This window comes from Daphnia carinata, chromosome 3 (assembly GCF_022539665.2).
Source record: "Daphnia carinata strain CSIRO-1 chromosome 3, CSIRO_AGI_Dcar_HiC_V3, whole genome shotgun sequence".
NCBI lineage: Eukaryota > Metazoa > Arthropoda > Branchiopoda > Diplostraca > Daphniidae > Daphnia > Daphnia carinata.
The window spans coordinates 11645955-11661865 of record NC_081333.1 but is presented as its reverse complement, the minus strand read 5'-3'; the positions used below and the strand labels follow the sequence as shown (position 1 = coordinate 11661865).

The following is a 15911-nucleotide window of genomic DNA, read 5'->3' as shown; positions in this document are numbered from 1 at the left end:
ACAGAAACGTTGCCTGTTTTTTTAATTTTTATCGAAAGCACAAAAATTGTTAATATTGAACCATTTTAATAAATACAAAAAGTTATTGCCAAAAGTGAATGAAATAGTAAATTAAAAAATTTATTAAACACAGAAGTTTTCAAAATATTTTTCATAATAGATTAAAAATCAAAATAATAACTGGCCATGCTGTTGTCGAGCTACACGTCGTGTCAACTTTGGAGCTTTGACAATATGGAACAATTTTACCGGATTTTAACTGTTTTTAAAATGTTCAGTATTTTTTTACTTCTAATTTTATCATGTGTGTATGGACAGCAAGCTCAACCAGCGCAACAACAAATGCCGGTCCAACAGCAAGGACAGGTACGAATAAGTAAAATTAATTCAATTTCGTTTGATAAATGTACTTTTCAATTCCCAGGTACCGATGCAGCAAATACCGACGCAGCAACAAGTTCCTATTCAGCAAGTCCCAATACAACAGCAAGTACCGGTACAGCAAGTTCCATGCAGCAGCAAGTTCCAATGCACCAGCAAGTACCGATGCAGCAGCAAGTTCCAATGCAGCAGCAAGTACCAATGCAACAACAAGTACCAATGCAGCAGCAAGTACCAATGCAGCAGCAAGTTCCAATGCAGCAGCAAGTTCCAATGCAGCAGCAAGTACCAATGCAGCAGCAAGTACCAATGCAGCAGCAAGTACCCATGCAGCAGCAAGTTCCAATGCAGCAAGTACCGATGCAGCAAGTTCCAGGGCAGCAAATCCCAATGCAGCAAGTTCCCATACAGCAGCAAATGCATCCTGGTCAAGTTCCCATGCAACAATTGCACCCTGGACAAATACCGATGATGCCAATGCATCCTGAACAAGGTCAAATGCCCCCTCACATACTCCCCGGACAACCACCAGTCCATGTTGCACAACCTCCAATGACCATGCCATTATTTGATGAAAACGCTGATGATGCACCTGCTGTAGCCATGGAGTATAAAGTTCATGTGGACCCAGGAAAAGAAGAGTGCTATTTCCAGTTTGCCCAAAAGGGAGCTACCATCTATGTCAGCTTTCAGGTAAACACATCCAGTGTCGAACTGTTTCATTCTTTGTAATTTTACATGTCCTAATTCAGGTTCTTCGTGGAGGAGATGGCATGGCAGGTTTTGCAGTTAGGAACCCTAGTGGCCAATTAGTACATCCATATCAGTGGAAGCCGGCATCTGAATTTCAGGAAGTATCGCCCACCGGCGGATATTATGGGATATGTGTGGACAACCAGTTCTCTCGATTTGCTGCTAAATTAGTCAATCTTTATATTACGACCTTCAGGTAACATTTCTCTTTTTTTGATTTTTGTTCACCAATATCTATGGTTTTACAATCAGGTACGACCAATGGGAGAAATTTACTCAGGAACTTAAAGATATTGACGTTAGCGCAGAAAACTGCACGGTAAGTTTTACAGAACGTAAACGTCCTGGCCAAACGTACAAAGTTCTCTTTTTAAATTTTTTCCTTCTTTTTAGAATATACTCCAAGGTGTGGATAAGCGAATTCAAGGCATCTTGCAGATGCAGCAATTGGGTCGAAGCAGAGAAGCTCGAGACTACAATCTTCTATTAGATAACGAGGCCTACGTGCAATATTGGTCGTTGGCTCAATGTGCGGTGGTTATTGGTTGTTTTGTTGTGCAGGTATATTTTGTTAAGAAACTTTTTGAAACGAAAAGCGGAGGAAGAGGACGAATTTAAGATTTTATCTGACATGGAATTTAAAGAAACTTATCTTTGAGCCAATCTTTTCAGATCTTCCAAATTGACGAAATAGGTTTAAATGTTCAAATGACTCTTTAAATGATGATTGCTCTCTTATTTTTACAATCCGTCCCAATATACATTCCATGTGTCTCTACAATATGAAACTGAGTTGTGAATTTGGTGATGACAAAATACAGATGACAAGTGCTGGTTAATTCATGACTATGATTTTTCTGTGTTATACTTGTTGGTTTTGAACTCCCAACCATCTGGCCAAGATCTACAAGAACGTGTATGTAAAACCAGTGCAAGTTGATGAAGCCTAAAGTGCATGAAAGTTGGTGGGAGATAAGATTTAACAGTTTGTGCGCTTTCAAGAGCTACTTTGTATTAGTCGATCACTACAGAACACAACAGAAATGAGCCGAGAATGAGAAAAAAAGATTGAAAATAAGAATTGCTATAATGTGAAATTACAGTCAAACAAGCTACGGGTTGTAAACTGGAGACAGCTGTGGTGGCTGACGTTTCCACAGTGCGTGAGCAGTGACCCGCACTGCATTGGGATGAGTTCCAAGAATAGGTAAAAATTAGCAAGAGAAAAGTAAACTGAAAGCAAAATCATAAAGTAAGTTAAACGGAACAAAAAAAAAAAAAAGGTTCACCGAAACACCGATTGAGTACCATTACAAGGACTCGTTTGTCGAAAGGAATTCCAATGACAAATTCCTTTCAATTAGTGACAATTGACGAACTGAATTCTGCGAAAAATAGTTTTTCTCCTGCAATAAATTTGTTTTCTTTTTTTTTTTTTTTTTTTTTTTTTTTTTTTAGTGGGTTGCTCTTTTTTTTTCGACACATGGCATCCGTCGAATCCGGCACGTTCAAACGTATGGATACAATATCGGCGGGATGCCTAGTCCGGGTCGGATGTATTTCCACGTATATCGAAAAGAGAACATAAACTGAAAACAATTGTCTCTTGATATGTTCACAACTGAATCAGCCGGTATAGGACAACGATGTAAACTGGACTCGAAAAAAGAAAACAAGGCACAAATGACACACAAACAAGAGACGCTTGGATGGCCAATCAGATAATCTTCACTACGAACGTGAACGTGAGTGCCCCACTGTTTGGTACGAAGCACATTTTGCCGTCATTCATTTTCGTTTGACCAATGTTGAATAACATATTCACTGTGAACTTAAATTATTTCACTTCAATGCATTATTAAATTTTTTTTTTTTTTTTTTTTTTTTTTTTTCATTTGCCTAGTTTGGTACAAGTTACCAGAACGGAAAATCATCAATGCGATTCTCCTTGTAATTATTCCCTAATATTCTTCATTTTGCCAATCGGCCTCCGCCCATTTGGGCAACTGAGTTTCATACGACCAACCTGGGCCCTGCAATTAAAAATAATTAAAGAAAAGAAAGAAAAAACATTTTTTAAATCGTTAACATAGAGCATTGGAACAAAAAAATAACTAATAATGTAAAAAATATTTTTCAAAATATACAAACGGCGTACTGTGTACCGCCAAGCGTGGAGAAACATCATCAAGTCTTTAGGCTTTGGATCACGGAAGCGCACCTTGCATTCGAAACAATGTTCGTCGAACGTCACTTTGCTTGAATTGTAATTATCAGTGAAATCTATTGGAAGCGAATAAGCACAAGTTTAAACAAAAATGCCAAATATGACAGGAAGAAACGAAGAACTAACCGTCATTCGCTTTTGTGGCATCGTCAGGTGAATTTCGTTCGTTCCGACTATTTTCTTCCGGTTTGGCTATGCCTTCATCGGCGATAGCATCGTTCTCGGTGGCTTCATTGACCGCTGGGCTGGCTGATGTTTCATTAATGATTCCCTCCGATGCCGACGCAGTTGCTGAAGGCGATACCGGCAAGACTTCCTCGCTAACTTGATTGAGAACTGGGCCGGCTGGCATCGCAGCATTGCTCTGGTTGTCCGTTGCTCCCGTTTCCGTTTCAACTTTAGATTCCGGAATCGACCCCGGTGCCGTTGGGGGCTCTTTAGAAACGATAGTAGCGTCAGGAGTCTGGCTTCGACTAGAGACTCCGCTGGCCATTCCGACGCTTTCAGAGCTGCTGGATGGAGTTGCTACACCGGTTGCTTCCGGTGGTATGACGCCGCTGAAGAAATTGGGGGCAAAGTCATCGCCTTCACCACCGAGCCAATTTTCCGCGTTATGGATCGAGATCAAATCGTGAATCAATTCTTCATCCGTCTTTCCAATGTTGCCATCTTTGCCTTTCTCCGGTCCGAAGACAACATGATTGTACAACGGATCGTTTGCTATCGGATATCCTGCAGGGCAAAATCAATATGGCATCGTTAAAGATATTCATCTATGCAACAAAAATTGATGATGCTCTTCCACATAATAGGCCACTAAAGATGCGAAAGGTTATCTGTGAGCTACCCTCCTCTTCACAAGTTTAATTGAAAAAATTGAACGTCCAGGCTTCCCGTTTTGCGTGATATTGAGTGGAGACAGGTGAGTCCAATGGACAGAAAATGGGCCACGTAAAGCTAATGAAGAACGGAACGTCCTTCGTTAAAAGTCGACTTGCCGTATTGTTTAACTTGGACGTTAACTAAGTGCAAGTCCCTTAAGAAGGGCAGGTCACTCTAACTGAATGACTAAACATCCAGTGATCCAATTGCTCTTGTGATCACGACTGAGAAGACCTCGTATCCAATTAACAACGAGCGTGCGCGTTTTTGTTGAGTAAAAGTAAGTCGGTCCGTCCGTCCAACCGTCCGATACCCTCCCCCCTCCCCTCCTTTGCTGACTCCCTGGAGATGGGTCGTGAATTTCTCTTTATACTCACCGAGGTACTGCAGATGAACTCTGATCTGGTGCATCCGACCAGTGTGGGGCTTGCAGAGAACGACGCTCGTCTTGCCATTGTAGGAGAGCCGCTCGAACTCTGTCCGGCAGTCCTTGCCTTTCGGGGAGACGCGACAAACGCCGATCTTATAGCTGACCACCTCGATCGGTTCGATGCATACGATGTGGCCACTATGAAATCAATCAACAATCAAACATTAAAAACGGGCTGGCCGGCTTAACAATCAGGCTCTTGTGCTTTCATTATGGACGAGTTTCATATAGAGTGTGTCTGCTACATCAGAAGGCCTCTGTCGAAGCACTTTGGTAAGCAATTCATATCAGAATGAGAACAAGGTTGTAAAGAATGATGAAGGAAAAGACAAGAGCGTGTCAAGGAAAATTGTGCAGCCGTGAAAAATTACCTCGGGAATTCGCCTCCAACTCTGCAGACGTACTCCTTGGAGACGAGGCGCGTGCGGATCTGCACTTCCATCTGTCGGGCTTTCTCCTGGTTCCGGCCGAACATTAACAGTCCCGACGTGAGCCGATCTAGCCGATGGATCGTCCGCAAGTTACGCAAGTTGTGTTCCTTGGCTAAGATGAAAGCCACCGCATTGTGACGGTATCGACCGCACGGATGAACCTAAATAAGAAACACACACACGCGCCATCCGGAAATGCGGACTAGTTAAAGGCCAGTTGAACATCAAAAGTACATTTTCTTTTTTCTTCAATAAGAGGAAATTCGGGCAGTGGGAAATGAGAAAGCGTCCGTATCGCCGATCCGCAGCTAATCGTTCCACGATTCCGATGTTATTGGGTTCAGCTATCAAATGAAACTACATCAATAGTCGACTTTTTAGCTCAATCGATTGCTCTTCCCTCTCTTCTACTACGATCGGTTTGGAAATCATCCCCAATCCAATATTGAAAGCAGCTGCCGCACGGCCCGGCCAAATAGATGCGCACACGCATAGTATAAAAAAAAAAAAATAATAAAAAAAAAAGACGGGCATCATCTGCTGTTTGGAATTCAAATTGTACATGTCTGATTAAAGTGTGTGTTATTGCACTCCCCCCCCCCCCCCCCCCCAACTACCCGGAATTTGGAACGATTGAGCCGCGGATGACGTTAACCCACACCACATACACAAAAAAAAACAGACAAGGTGGCGTATCAAACAAACACGGAAAGGATGGGGAAATTGCAAAATACGTACAGCCAGTTAAGTATTGGATGGCAATAAGACGAACCAGGAAAAAAAAAAAAAAAGCCTTGGCAAATAGCGGAAATAAAAAAAAAATGTAGAGGGGAAATAAAAAGCATGAACGGTAAGGCCATGGTGTAAGGACACAGGAGAAGGAAAATGTATCAAAAAGGAAAAGAAAAAATTGAGACTCAAACAAAAACAAGGCGTGTGCAACCTGGTACAATCATCTTTCGATGAAGCACGTGCACGAACCAAAGATTGGGCCCTCTCTCCTATCCGCCGAAAAATCTCTTCCTCATTCCCCAGCGCTACGCCTAAGTCCCAGCAAAGAATAACAACATCATCCCCCCCCCCCCTCTCCCCCCAAGTGGCTGCGTACATACACGGAATAGGAAAAAAAAAAAAAATAAATAAATAAATAAATAAATAAAAAAAAATAAAAAACGAGCAAGGCAATCGAGCGTTCCACCTAGTCAAAGTGGAACAGGACTTGACGATCCAATTTTCCGTAATGGATATGTTTCCACTGGAATCGCATGTCGTCGAGAAAAGAAAACCTCGCACCGGAATTGAGACGTTAACAGAGTACGAGTTGAGGGTGGATGGAGGGGTTTCATCGTCTTTTGCTCTTATCGTCAAATCCAAGAGGCCAATGACGTTCTCCGGCCATAAAAAATGTTCAAGACGAGAACGGAAGGAACCGCAGTTGGCGAACACAAGTCACAAAACAACCGAATAAATATAAAATAATCCACTTTAGAAAATAGAGATTTAAAAAAAATTGCATCGGGATAAAAAAAAAAAAAAAGAAAGGTTTAGAACTAAAACATTTTCTAGGGAAAGATCAACAACAACAAGAAAAATGGTATTCGAAACCGAATTTGTTTAAGATAAACGGTACGTACCGGTACAGAGCACGGCTTATCGATCACGATTATGTCGTCATCTTGATGAACAATTTCGATAACCTTCGACTCTACCGGCACCTCATGTCTGTGTCATTGGTGAACGGAGGTGACGGCACAAGAGTCGATTGAAATTTTGTTTTTCGGGCGTGAGAAAGCGGTGAAGCAGCAAACGGCGTCATCATCAAATCACGTCCCGATATATATATACATTTTTTCAAGCACGTCAGGATGCAAGGCAAGGGTTCAAACCAATGGATAAATAAAAAAAAAACAAAAAAAGAAACAAAAAAAAAACAAAAAATAAACTTTCATCAGCATTCCAATTGTGAAAACAACATAAATTCAATTGATTAAATAAACAAACGAAGAAAAATGAGAAAAATGCCAAACGGAAAGTCGGTGCGTTCACGGGCGCCTTTCGTTTTGTTTATTAGTTGATCTCTTGATTATTTACGTCAAGGCGGAATAGTCGCTTAAGACGGGCAAGCAAGGGAAAAAAAAAAAAAACAAAAACAAACGTGTCTCGGAATGTGGGCAACTCGTCGCAAGATGTGGCAAGTGCAAACGCGCGTACAACTTTCGCCTTTCTTTTTCGAGCGAGTTGCTTCATCAAGACGATTGGCTTCATTTCATTACACTTCGGGGGCCAGTCGGCTGCGAAGACTTAAGAGCATAAAGAACCACTACGGAATAAAAAAAAAAAAAAAAAAAAAAAGGGGGGGGGGGGGGGGGGGGGGGAAACGGAAGGTCGCAGAAGCTTTATTTGCGCTATAGCTCTTAACTGTTTTATGACTTTGCCGCTCAAAATGGGTGGCGCGCATCAAGATTCACGCTGCTCCTATTTCAAAATTACACCCACGGATGGCCGCCTTGTGATTGGATTGCCACATTTCCCAACGTGAACAAATATAAAAAAAAAAAAAAAAAAAAAAAAAACGAAATAAAAAAAAAAGAAGAAAGAAATCCAAATCCATTATATTGGGTGGCCTCGAGTATGCGCAAGGAAGTCAATCGATCGATGCTCAATTCTTTCTTGATATTTGCCGGGGATTCAAGGTGTATATAGACATAGGCATGAAAGAAAGCTGAGATAGACAACACGGATGTTTTTTCAGCTCCGTTCGACAATGACGCAGTAGCCTCCAAAAAAGGCGGATTCTAAAAAAAAAAGAGACGAACGCAAGGCGGACGAAGAAAAGCGGAACATGTCCCTCACTTATTCAAACAGACAGGCAACGCGGACCATGCCTATGGCAATCCCGCAAAAAGACGCGGAAATATAGGCGACCATTTTTTTTTCTTTTTTTTTCTTCTTCCTTTTCTATTCATAGATGCGCGGCGAACAACGTTCGGGAATGGGGGAAAGAAAAAAAAAAAAAAAAAAAAAAAAAAAAAGAGAACACCGAGATACGATTGAGATGCGTTACACACCATCCACCTGCCACGTCTTTTACACAACGAGATGCGTGACAACGACCTGGCCCTTCTTTTGTTGGCCACCGTAATCGCATACGATTCAATCTGGTCTCGGGCAACGACGGCGAGCGACGCGAACAATCGTTTCCATTTTTATTCATTCTTTAATGTTCCAGACGGACCCGACGACCAGAGCTCGTCGTCCCCCCCCCCCCTCCCCCGTACAAGCATTAAATTTTGTTCCTATTTTTTTTAAAGTGAATTCAAATTGTACTAGAAGAACATCTAAAGAAAGAGAACTCTGAATCAATTGCCAGCAATTATGCCATCTTTTTTAATGACGAGCGCGAAGAAAAGGAATAAGAAAAAAAAAAAATCAATTCTTTCGATTGATCCACGATGAAGTCGAAAACAACTTTTTTTTGTTCCAAATTTGAGCATCGGAAAAAAAAAAAGAGAGAAGACAAATCAAATAGACAAATACGTAAAGCCTTCGTCCTTCCTGTGGCCGGAATCGGATCAAAAAGAATGTTCTGCCTCTTCTGGCATCATTCCGCCTCGTTTCTCACATAATAACTCTACTATCAAGTCTTGTAATCTCATTATCGAAGACATTTGGTTCTCGACGAAAGAAAGAGGCCTTGCTGATATCGTTCCATCTCCTCTCTTTTATGTTTGGCCATTTCCATTTGAGTGTCAAGCGAACCCCCCCCCCCCCCCCCTTCGGATCGATATTCCACGATCTACCAACTGGATTTGATACTCTTCTCTATCATCTCCAACATATGTACAACTTCACATCTACTGGTAATGTTCTCATTTTTTTTTTTTTTTTTTTTTTTGAGCGCACGCACGTTTCAAAACAGCGTGTCCACGTGTATGCACCCCACGTAAAAGGAAACATGCCGCTACCCGCCGCTGCTAATCACGAACGCGATATTAGCTGCGTTCTCTTCAATTGTTGATTGTCTTTGAAATCCTTTGCAAAACTAAGGCAGCACACTCGAACCTCTTCGGGGAGGGGGATCAAAGAGATTCTACATCTTCCTCCCTGCCATATCCCAATAAAAACCTTCTCTAGTTTCCGGATCGTATCCCAATCACGAAAGGGCGAAAGAGGCTAGGAACTTAGGGGGTTATACCACGGGGCAAAAAAAATAAAATAAAATAAAAAGGAATTTCGATATACTATTAAGAGAGATGCCCAGCTCGATGTTGATTGGTTCGGATTTCACGTACGGGCTATATCCATACCAGATTGCAGGAGGGGATTAGAAGAAAGGGGAATTTTTTTTTTTTTTGGCTGTTTAGAATGGGGGGGGGGAATTATAATTTAAAGGTTTTCTTTGGATGTTTTCGTTCAAGGAATGAAGGAAGAAGATAAGAAAAGGAAAGGAGGAAAAAAAAAGAAGGTTATTTTTTGGGGGAATTTGCCAATCAATGACGTTCAACAACAACGACAACAACAAAGGAACATCATTAAAGAAGAATAACAACTTACAGGGACGGAGGGAGGCTTGTGAACGACCACCAAGTCGTCGTCGAGGTGGACGATGCTCACCGCATCCCCGATCACGGGCCTCTCGTGTCTGCGCAGCCGTTTTTATATTTTTTTTTTTTTTTTTTTTTTTTTTTTTTTTTTTTGTTTTGTTTTGTTTTTGGAAAAAATAAAATGTACACAATTTGTTTGTTTGTTTCCATCGCCATTCAATCAGCAGGTCGCAAGCAGTACGCAACAACACACAACAACAACTTGGTTAGAGAGAGAGAGAGAGCGACGTCATGTTTCTCGTTTTTCGTCTATGATACGTGTACAGCTATAAGCCTATCATGCCGACTTCGTTTTCGAAATGTCTTGACATCATTGACGGTTGAAAGATTAAACGTCAACGATCGCTAACAAGCTATGCTGAATTGTTTGGAATTCAGAACGTTTTAAAGGAACGAAAGAGCTCATCGGAAAAATACACAAAAAAAAATTCATGAACCTGTAAAGTTCAATGTAACACGGAAAAAAAAAAAAAAGAAGAACATTGTTCTTTTACCTGTGCACGATGTTGGCTAACAGATCGTTGTGTTTCAGTCGGTAATCAATATCCACCTTTTCATAATTGACCGTCAGCGATCCGGACTTGATGCACCGCTCCTGCATCGCCAAGAATCATAAAAAATTGATCAACAATTGAGCACAATGAACGTGAAATATCCTTTGATAATTTCATTTGATTCACACTCGACTCTATCGTCCTAAGAAACGACCGAGCGAAAAAATGTCGGGAACAAAAGGGGGAAAAAAAAAAAAAAGAACCTCGGAAACGGTAACCGAGCACGAAAAAAAAAAAGGAGGGGGAGGAAACATCCAATTGAAAAAAAAAAAAAAAGAAAAGGAGCAAACTGGAGCGTGAAATGACGACCTCCCGACAAGATTGAAAAAAAAAAAAACCCAAAGAGTCACGCGCTTTGTTTGCGTGTCAACTGACACGAGGTTCTCCGTGTTACCGCAGCTGCTACCCGTCTAGAAGAATGACGGCGCGTGTTGCGCTGCCGTTAAGACAAGCAGCCCGGCCAGTCGGAGAACGCTCGATACGTAACAAGTCTAAACTTTAGTCCGTAACAATCAAGAGAGCAGGAATATCAAGACACGTTTTTTTTTAATATGCGCGCAAAAACATTTTTGTTGAAGCGAAATTTAAAATTTTTTTCTTACATATTCCTCGACGGGATGAGCTCTGAACTCTCTGGCAAAGACGTCGAGTATCTTCTCTCCAACCCAGCGACCTTTGGTGAACGTCGTGAACGTAAAGTAGTACGGGTAGACTTTGCGAAGACCTGAAACGAAAAAAAAAAAAATAAATAAATAAAAGGATAAAATTAAATCAATTGAAAGACATTCACATTTCAAGATGTGAAATGAAACAAAGAAAACTATCGTCACGAACATAACACTTTTGCTTTGTTTGTAGACGCTATGAACAATGGTAGGTATTATTATGTTTGCGATGGTCATGTCGTGTAAAACTGTCACTACCCCGACGAGGGGTAACGATAGCGTTGCGTGTCCAGTCGCTTTTTTGAAGGATGTGACCTCGACCAAAAACATGTATCAAGAGTTTGTTCTTTTTCCCACCGAATGTATAAGAAAAAACTTGATTTTTTCCAATTGTTATTATCTCGACGAAAATAGTCGTTGATAAAAGGCAAAACGTAATAAAATCAAAATGTACAAAGCAAAGCGAGTTTTCTACTTTGTACGGGCAAACAGAGCAGACTATTTCCAGCCAAACAGACACATATACACACAGATCGGCACAAAGAGGAAGAAAGAAAGAAAGAAAGAAGAAGAAAAAAAAAGAAAAAGGAGGGCGTCGTGAAAGGCTAAACAACATTTGATGAGTTGCTGGATATCCATCCTCTTGTTCGTTATCGACTGAAAGGAGAGGGCATCGACGCACACCAGCACTTTCCTCTTCTTCTTTTCCCCTCTCTCTCATCTTATGGGCACTGTATACTGAGCAAATCTAAGAGTGTCTATTGTCCAGTCACGTCTCCTCCCTCTCTCCGTCAATGTTCTTCTTCTGTCTCGTGTTTCAAATCAAAAAAAAAAAAAAAAAAAAAAAAAGTTTGGCACAGTCATCGATTCAACGCGCTTTTGCGGATGAGCAAAGATGTTTTTCATCCAAAATAAAAGACGAAGGACTCAATCGAGTTTTGATGACGAAGCCCAGAGTACATTGAGAGGTTTGTAGCTCACATTTTTTTTTTTTTTTTTTTTTTTTTTTTTTTAACCTTTGGAAATAACTCGTAGGCATTCATTAACGAGTGCCCAGTACAAACGTCCGTGGCCAGTGTTGAAAACTATACGGATGGGGGATATAGACATTTTGGCAAGCCCCTGGAACCAATTTACTTTCGTTTTTTGTGTGCGTGTTCTATATTGACCTCTTCGTGTAACCCTTTTCCTATCTTTTACTACATCCGTTCTTTGTTTTGTAGAGCTGATCGCCGGGCATTCTGTTAATAGTTGGCATCGGATTGATAAGAAAAAGGGGGTCGAATAAAAAAGCCAAACTAAGACAATGTTTCGACAAATGTTAACATTGATTCAGATAAAAGAAAATGCCTCTTTTCTTTCTTGCCTCTCATCTAAATCACCGTTCAATAAAAATACGAAAAAGGAAGAATGAAATGAACCGTAAAGTTGTTGTGTTTTTTTTTTTGTTTTTTTTTGTTTTTTTGGCGACTGTTCAGCTGAAACAATGAAAATGCGGGCTTTTGTTTTATTTATTTCCACCCCTTTATTTTATATCCGTCGTCATTAACTGCATGTTTATTGCCTGGCCGTCAGATGGAAATCATAACTAATCTCTTGGTAAAGAAGGAAAAATAAAAAAAAAAAAATAAAAAAAAAAAAGGAGGAGAACTCTATGGCATTTTTAGGAGCCACTGTCTGTTCTATATTTCCTAGACGATGAATATAAGCATGTAACAGCAGCAGGCTACCACAGGAAATACGGACGAGGCTAATCGTTACTATTCAACCATAACGGCTTTAGCGGGATAACAAAAAAAAAAAAAAAAAAAAAAATAATAATAATAATTCTTCTTCTTCTTCTTCTGCGGAGCTTTTTGAGACGCACAAGAAAAAAAAAAAAAAAAAAAAAGGAGAAAGAAAAAGAAATATAAGCCTAATACTCCTACTAGATCGCAATATAGCGCGCTCCAGCAGAGAACAACGGAGATGAATGGCATGGAGAAAGAAAAGCAACGAGAACGATAGCGATCTTCTTGCTCTTTATCATTCATCATCCCTTTCCCCACCCATCCACTTATTTCGTCCCCAACGACGAAGCAAGAAAAGATGTCTCCAATTCCTCTAGTTCTTTCTCTCTCTCTCTCTTTTTATTTTTTATTTTTTTTGTGCCGATTCTTCTTCTTTAGGTACATCCATTTCGCACCCCAAAAAATAACTAGAAATTCAAAAAGAAACATTAAAAAAAAGGGAATGGTAAGACGCGCTCCGTATTGTCGCAGTGCAATCAAACCTCTGGCAAAGCTTTGATGAATGATGCATAAAAAAAAAAAAAAAAAAAAGAAATTCCACTATTGTTTCCTTTTCTATTTTTATTCTTTTTTTTTTTTTTTTTTTTTTTAATAAGGAAACAAAACTGAGAACGGCCAGTGTCATGGCTCACGTCTGACGAGCAAAAGTTCAGCCAAGTGTGGCATCATTATAAGCATATAAGCGCATCCATCTTGCCGCTTTTGACGGCCATTTTGACAAGGGCGCCGTTTCGAAAAGCGAGGGCGAAAGAAATGAATGGGGCTAATAATAATGACATCATTCAGCATTAATGAAATGCCAGAGGTCGCCATGATATATCGATACGACACCTTGGCGCTGGCGGCGAGAAGCGCTAAAGAAAACGATAGGTGTCTGCGCAGTAACACAATCACCTATTATCACGAAAAATAATGGGAAAGAAGGGGGAATGAAATGATTAGACGTTTTTTTTTGGTGGGTGTGCGAGCGCACATATGGCCGGCGGGGAACAAAAAAAAAAAGAAAAAATAGAAGAGCCTACACCTGATGCAGAAATCGAATAGCTACGGCGAGCTTTCCCTTCACGAGGATGTCTACATTAATGGATGTAGAAGGATAAAGGGAATACATATATTTCCGGGCTCTTGCGATCCGGGTACAGTTGATTGAATCAAATAACGAGAAATCGAATCAAATCAACGTCACTTTGTCTATAATAAATAAATAAAAAAAATATATCTATTTTTTTTTTTTTTTAAAGAAAAGGCGGGCGTCTGACAGAAAGGGGGGGGGGGGAACGAGTAGTCAGTGACATGCTATTCATGCATCAAAATTACGCGAGTGTTTTCTTAGAATTTTGCCTTTCTGTCCAACCTTCCATTAAATGGTGACACACCTTTCAATCACTGCCGTCAGGAAAAAGCTTTCAGCCCACTATGTTATTGATGTTTTCCCCGCATGAAAACCTAACGTACACGAAGCTACAAAGCTTTTTTTTTTTTTTGTTTACCCCTCACCTCTTAAATCATTAAAAAAGGGCGGTTTAAAAAATGATGAGGTCCATCGTCACTTTTACGGCGTGAAAAAGAACAAAAGTTCAAAATAAAGACGAATTAAGTTGTTGACATTCATTCAGTCTAGTGACGACTTGACCTTTCAGAATTGGGCAAAGAAAAAAAAAAAAAAAAAAAAAGGAAGAGAAAGACGTCGAATTTTTGGGCGGAAGCGGCTGGTGGAAATACGTCGGTTGATAGGCGGAACGTCGACGTGGAAGAAAGACAGAAAAGGCAGTGCGAGAGAGTGAGAACAACGACACAAAGGCCGTGGGCCATTCCTATTGCAACTAAGTATAAAACAGTTGCGTGTAAAAAGAGAGAGAGGGAAATGGGCGAGGCCCACCACACACCACCACGACTCGCTCCGTCATTTGATTATCACTTTGGGATAGCGGAAGGAAATAGGGCGCCAAGACACAGAGTCGGAGAAGAGTTTCTTTCGTTCCATCACTGATCAATTACGACGTATCGACAAGTTCGTTACCCCAAAAAGGCAAAGAAAAATATATCAAAAGAAAGAAAAAAAAAAAAAAAAAAAGGGAACAATGTTCTCCATCCGTTTTCTTCTCTCAAAGTTCTCCGCAATAAAAAAAAAAAAAAAAAAGTTAAGGCAGCCATCAAATTCTTTCAAAGCGCATCGAGTTTAGGATCTCTTTTTTTTTTTGGCGTCGTCCATAAAATCGAAAAACATTAAAATAAAAAAAAAAAAAAAAAGACCTTCAAAGTTTTGGGTAGTGATCCAATAACTAGCGAAAAATGTCATACTATTTAAACATGATGAAAAAAAAAAATAATAATAATTCCGTCAATCACAAACTTTGGTATCAACTTGCTAAATCCAAAGACGTGTGTATGATAGCTATTTTTCTATCAAACTCGTATCCATTGATCATCAATTCATTCTTCAATGGTGGATGAAGAAGTGGAGAAAACAAGGTGCGGCCAAGCGGAAGAAGGATAGCTCGACATGGACGGATAACTTCTGCTCTCTCTCTCTCTCTCTCTCTCTCGCTCTCTCTCACGTGTCTTCGCTTTTATTTTCGCTGCGCTTCCGCACACTCGATTTCCTTTTTCTTCTTCTTCTCTGACAAGCGCAGCAGTTCGTGTGTATTTTCTATACGCCATTTATCTCTCATTCGCCCAGTTATTTTTCACCGATACCCTGTTTTCTTAACCACGTAACCTCACCACCCAACCAAGGAAAGAAAAAAGAAAAAAAAAAAACACACGTCATCGACTTTTCCAGATGTACGACGTCAGCCCAAATATGACGTCGCTGCGTTTGTACGCACACCAGTTCCCCACAACCCGCCTATCGATTTCGCTATCCACGGAGACGATGTGCGGAGAAGTGTCATTCTGTGCATAACGAGGGCCCCTATTATATAAAAGAAGGGGGGGAGGAGGACGCACAGGAGATGCCCGCATCATCTGCCAGTTCAACGCCAAGTCTGCAAAAGCCATTTATGCAAGCCCAATAATAACAAGGAATATGCTGATGTTCAAAGATGTCCCAGTAACAAAAAAAAAAAAAAAAGGAAGGCAATGGTACTGCATCCGCCCGCTGAAACGGCTCAGACTCTGGGCCGAATTTTCTAACAGTGGCGCAGTTAGTCTGCCATTCTATGGCTGCTGCTGACCATTGTCTGCATCAGTGC

General features: G+C 40.6%; 2 protein-coding genes across 6 annotated transcripts in view; one reads left to right on the top strand and one right to left on the bottom strand.

Moving 5' to 3' along the window:
• The first annotated feature begins 193 nt into the window (after positions 1–193).
• Positions 194–1973, top strand: LOC130697355 (transmembrane emp24 domain-containing protein B-like). Of its 3 annotated transcripts, none has more exons than XM_059494550.1 (6): positions 194–366; positions 425–505; positions 733–1074; positions 1134–1330; positions 1387–1453; positions 1528–1973. In XM_059494550.1, the coding sequence occupies exons 1-6, from the start codon at positions 235–237 to the stop codon at positions 1750–1752; spliced, it is 1044 nt and encodes a 347-aa protein (XP_059350533.1). In that variant the 5' UTR covers positions 194–234; the 3' UTR covers positions 1753–1973. The 3 variants fall into 3 exon arrangements, with proteins under 3 accessions (XP_059350533.1, XP_059350532.1, XP_057376242.1); XM_059494549.1 differs by having other exon boundaries at positions 425–750; positions 796–1074; XM_057520259.2 differs by having other exon boundaries at positions 425–1074.
• Positions 1974–2655: 682 nt separating this feature from the next.
• Positions 2656–15911, bottom strand: part of LOC130697350 (pseudouridylate synthase RPUSD2-like) — a 35394-nt gene continuing 22138 nt past the window's right edge. For 2 of the 3 annotated variants that reach the window (XM_057520254.2, XM_057520252.2), the window contains exons 4-11: positions 10865–10986; positions 10203–10303; positions 6739–6826; positions 5045–5265; positions 4621–4811; positions 3488–4093; positions 3293–3417; positions 2656–3167 (exon numbers count right to left, since the gene is read on the bottom strand). In XM_057520254.2, coding sequence (XP_057376237.2) covers positions 3096–3167; positions 3293–3417; positions 3488–4093; positions 4621–4811; positions 5045–5265; positions 6739–6826; positions 10203–10303; positions 10865–10986 — 1526 coding nt within the window. In that variant the 3' untranslated portion in view covers positions 2656–3095. Of the gene's footprint in view, positions 3168–3292; positions 3418–3487; positions 4094–4620; positions 4812–5044; positions 5266–6738; positions 6827–9658; positions 9747–10202; positions 10304–10864; positions 10987–15911 lie in introns of all 3 variants that reach the window. The other variant, XM_057520253.2, reaches the window with a different exon arrangement.

Bases quoted from the DNA above. Each gene is read 5' to 3' on its own strand.
- LOC130697355 (XM_057520259.2), top strand. From the start codon at position 303: ATGTGTGTATGGACAGCAAGCTCAACCAGCGCAACAACAAATGCCGGT. The intron at 367-424 runs GTACGAATAAGT...TTCAATTCCCAG, and splicing joins CGGTCCAACAGCAAGGACAG to GTACCGATGCAGCAAATACC. The intron at 1,331-1,386 runs GTAACATTTCTC...TTTTACAATCAG, and splicing joins CTTTATATTACGACCTTCAG to GTACGACCAATGGGAGAAAT.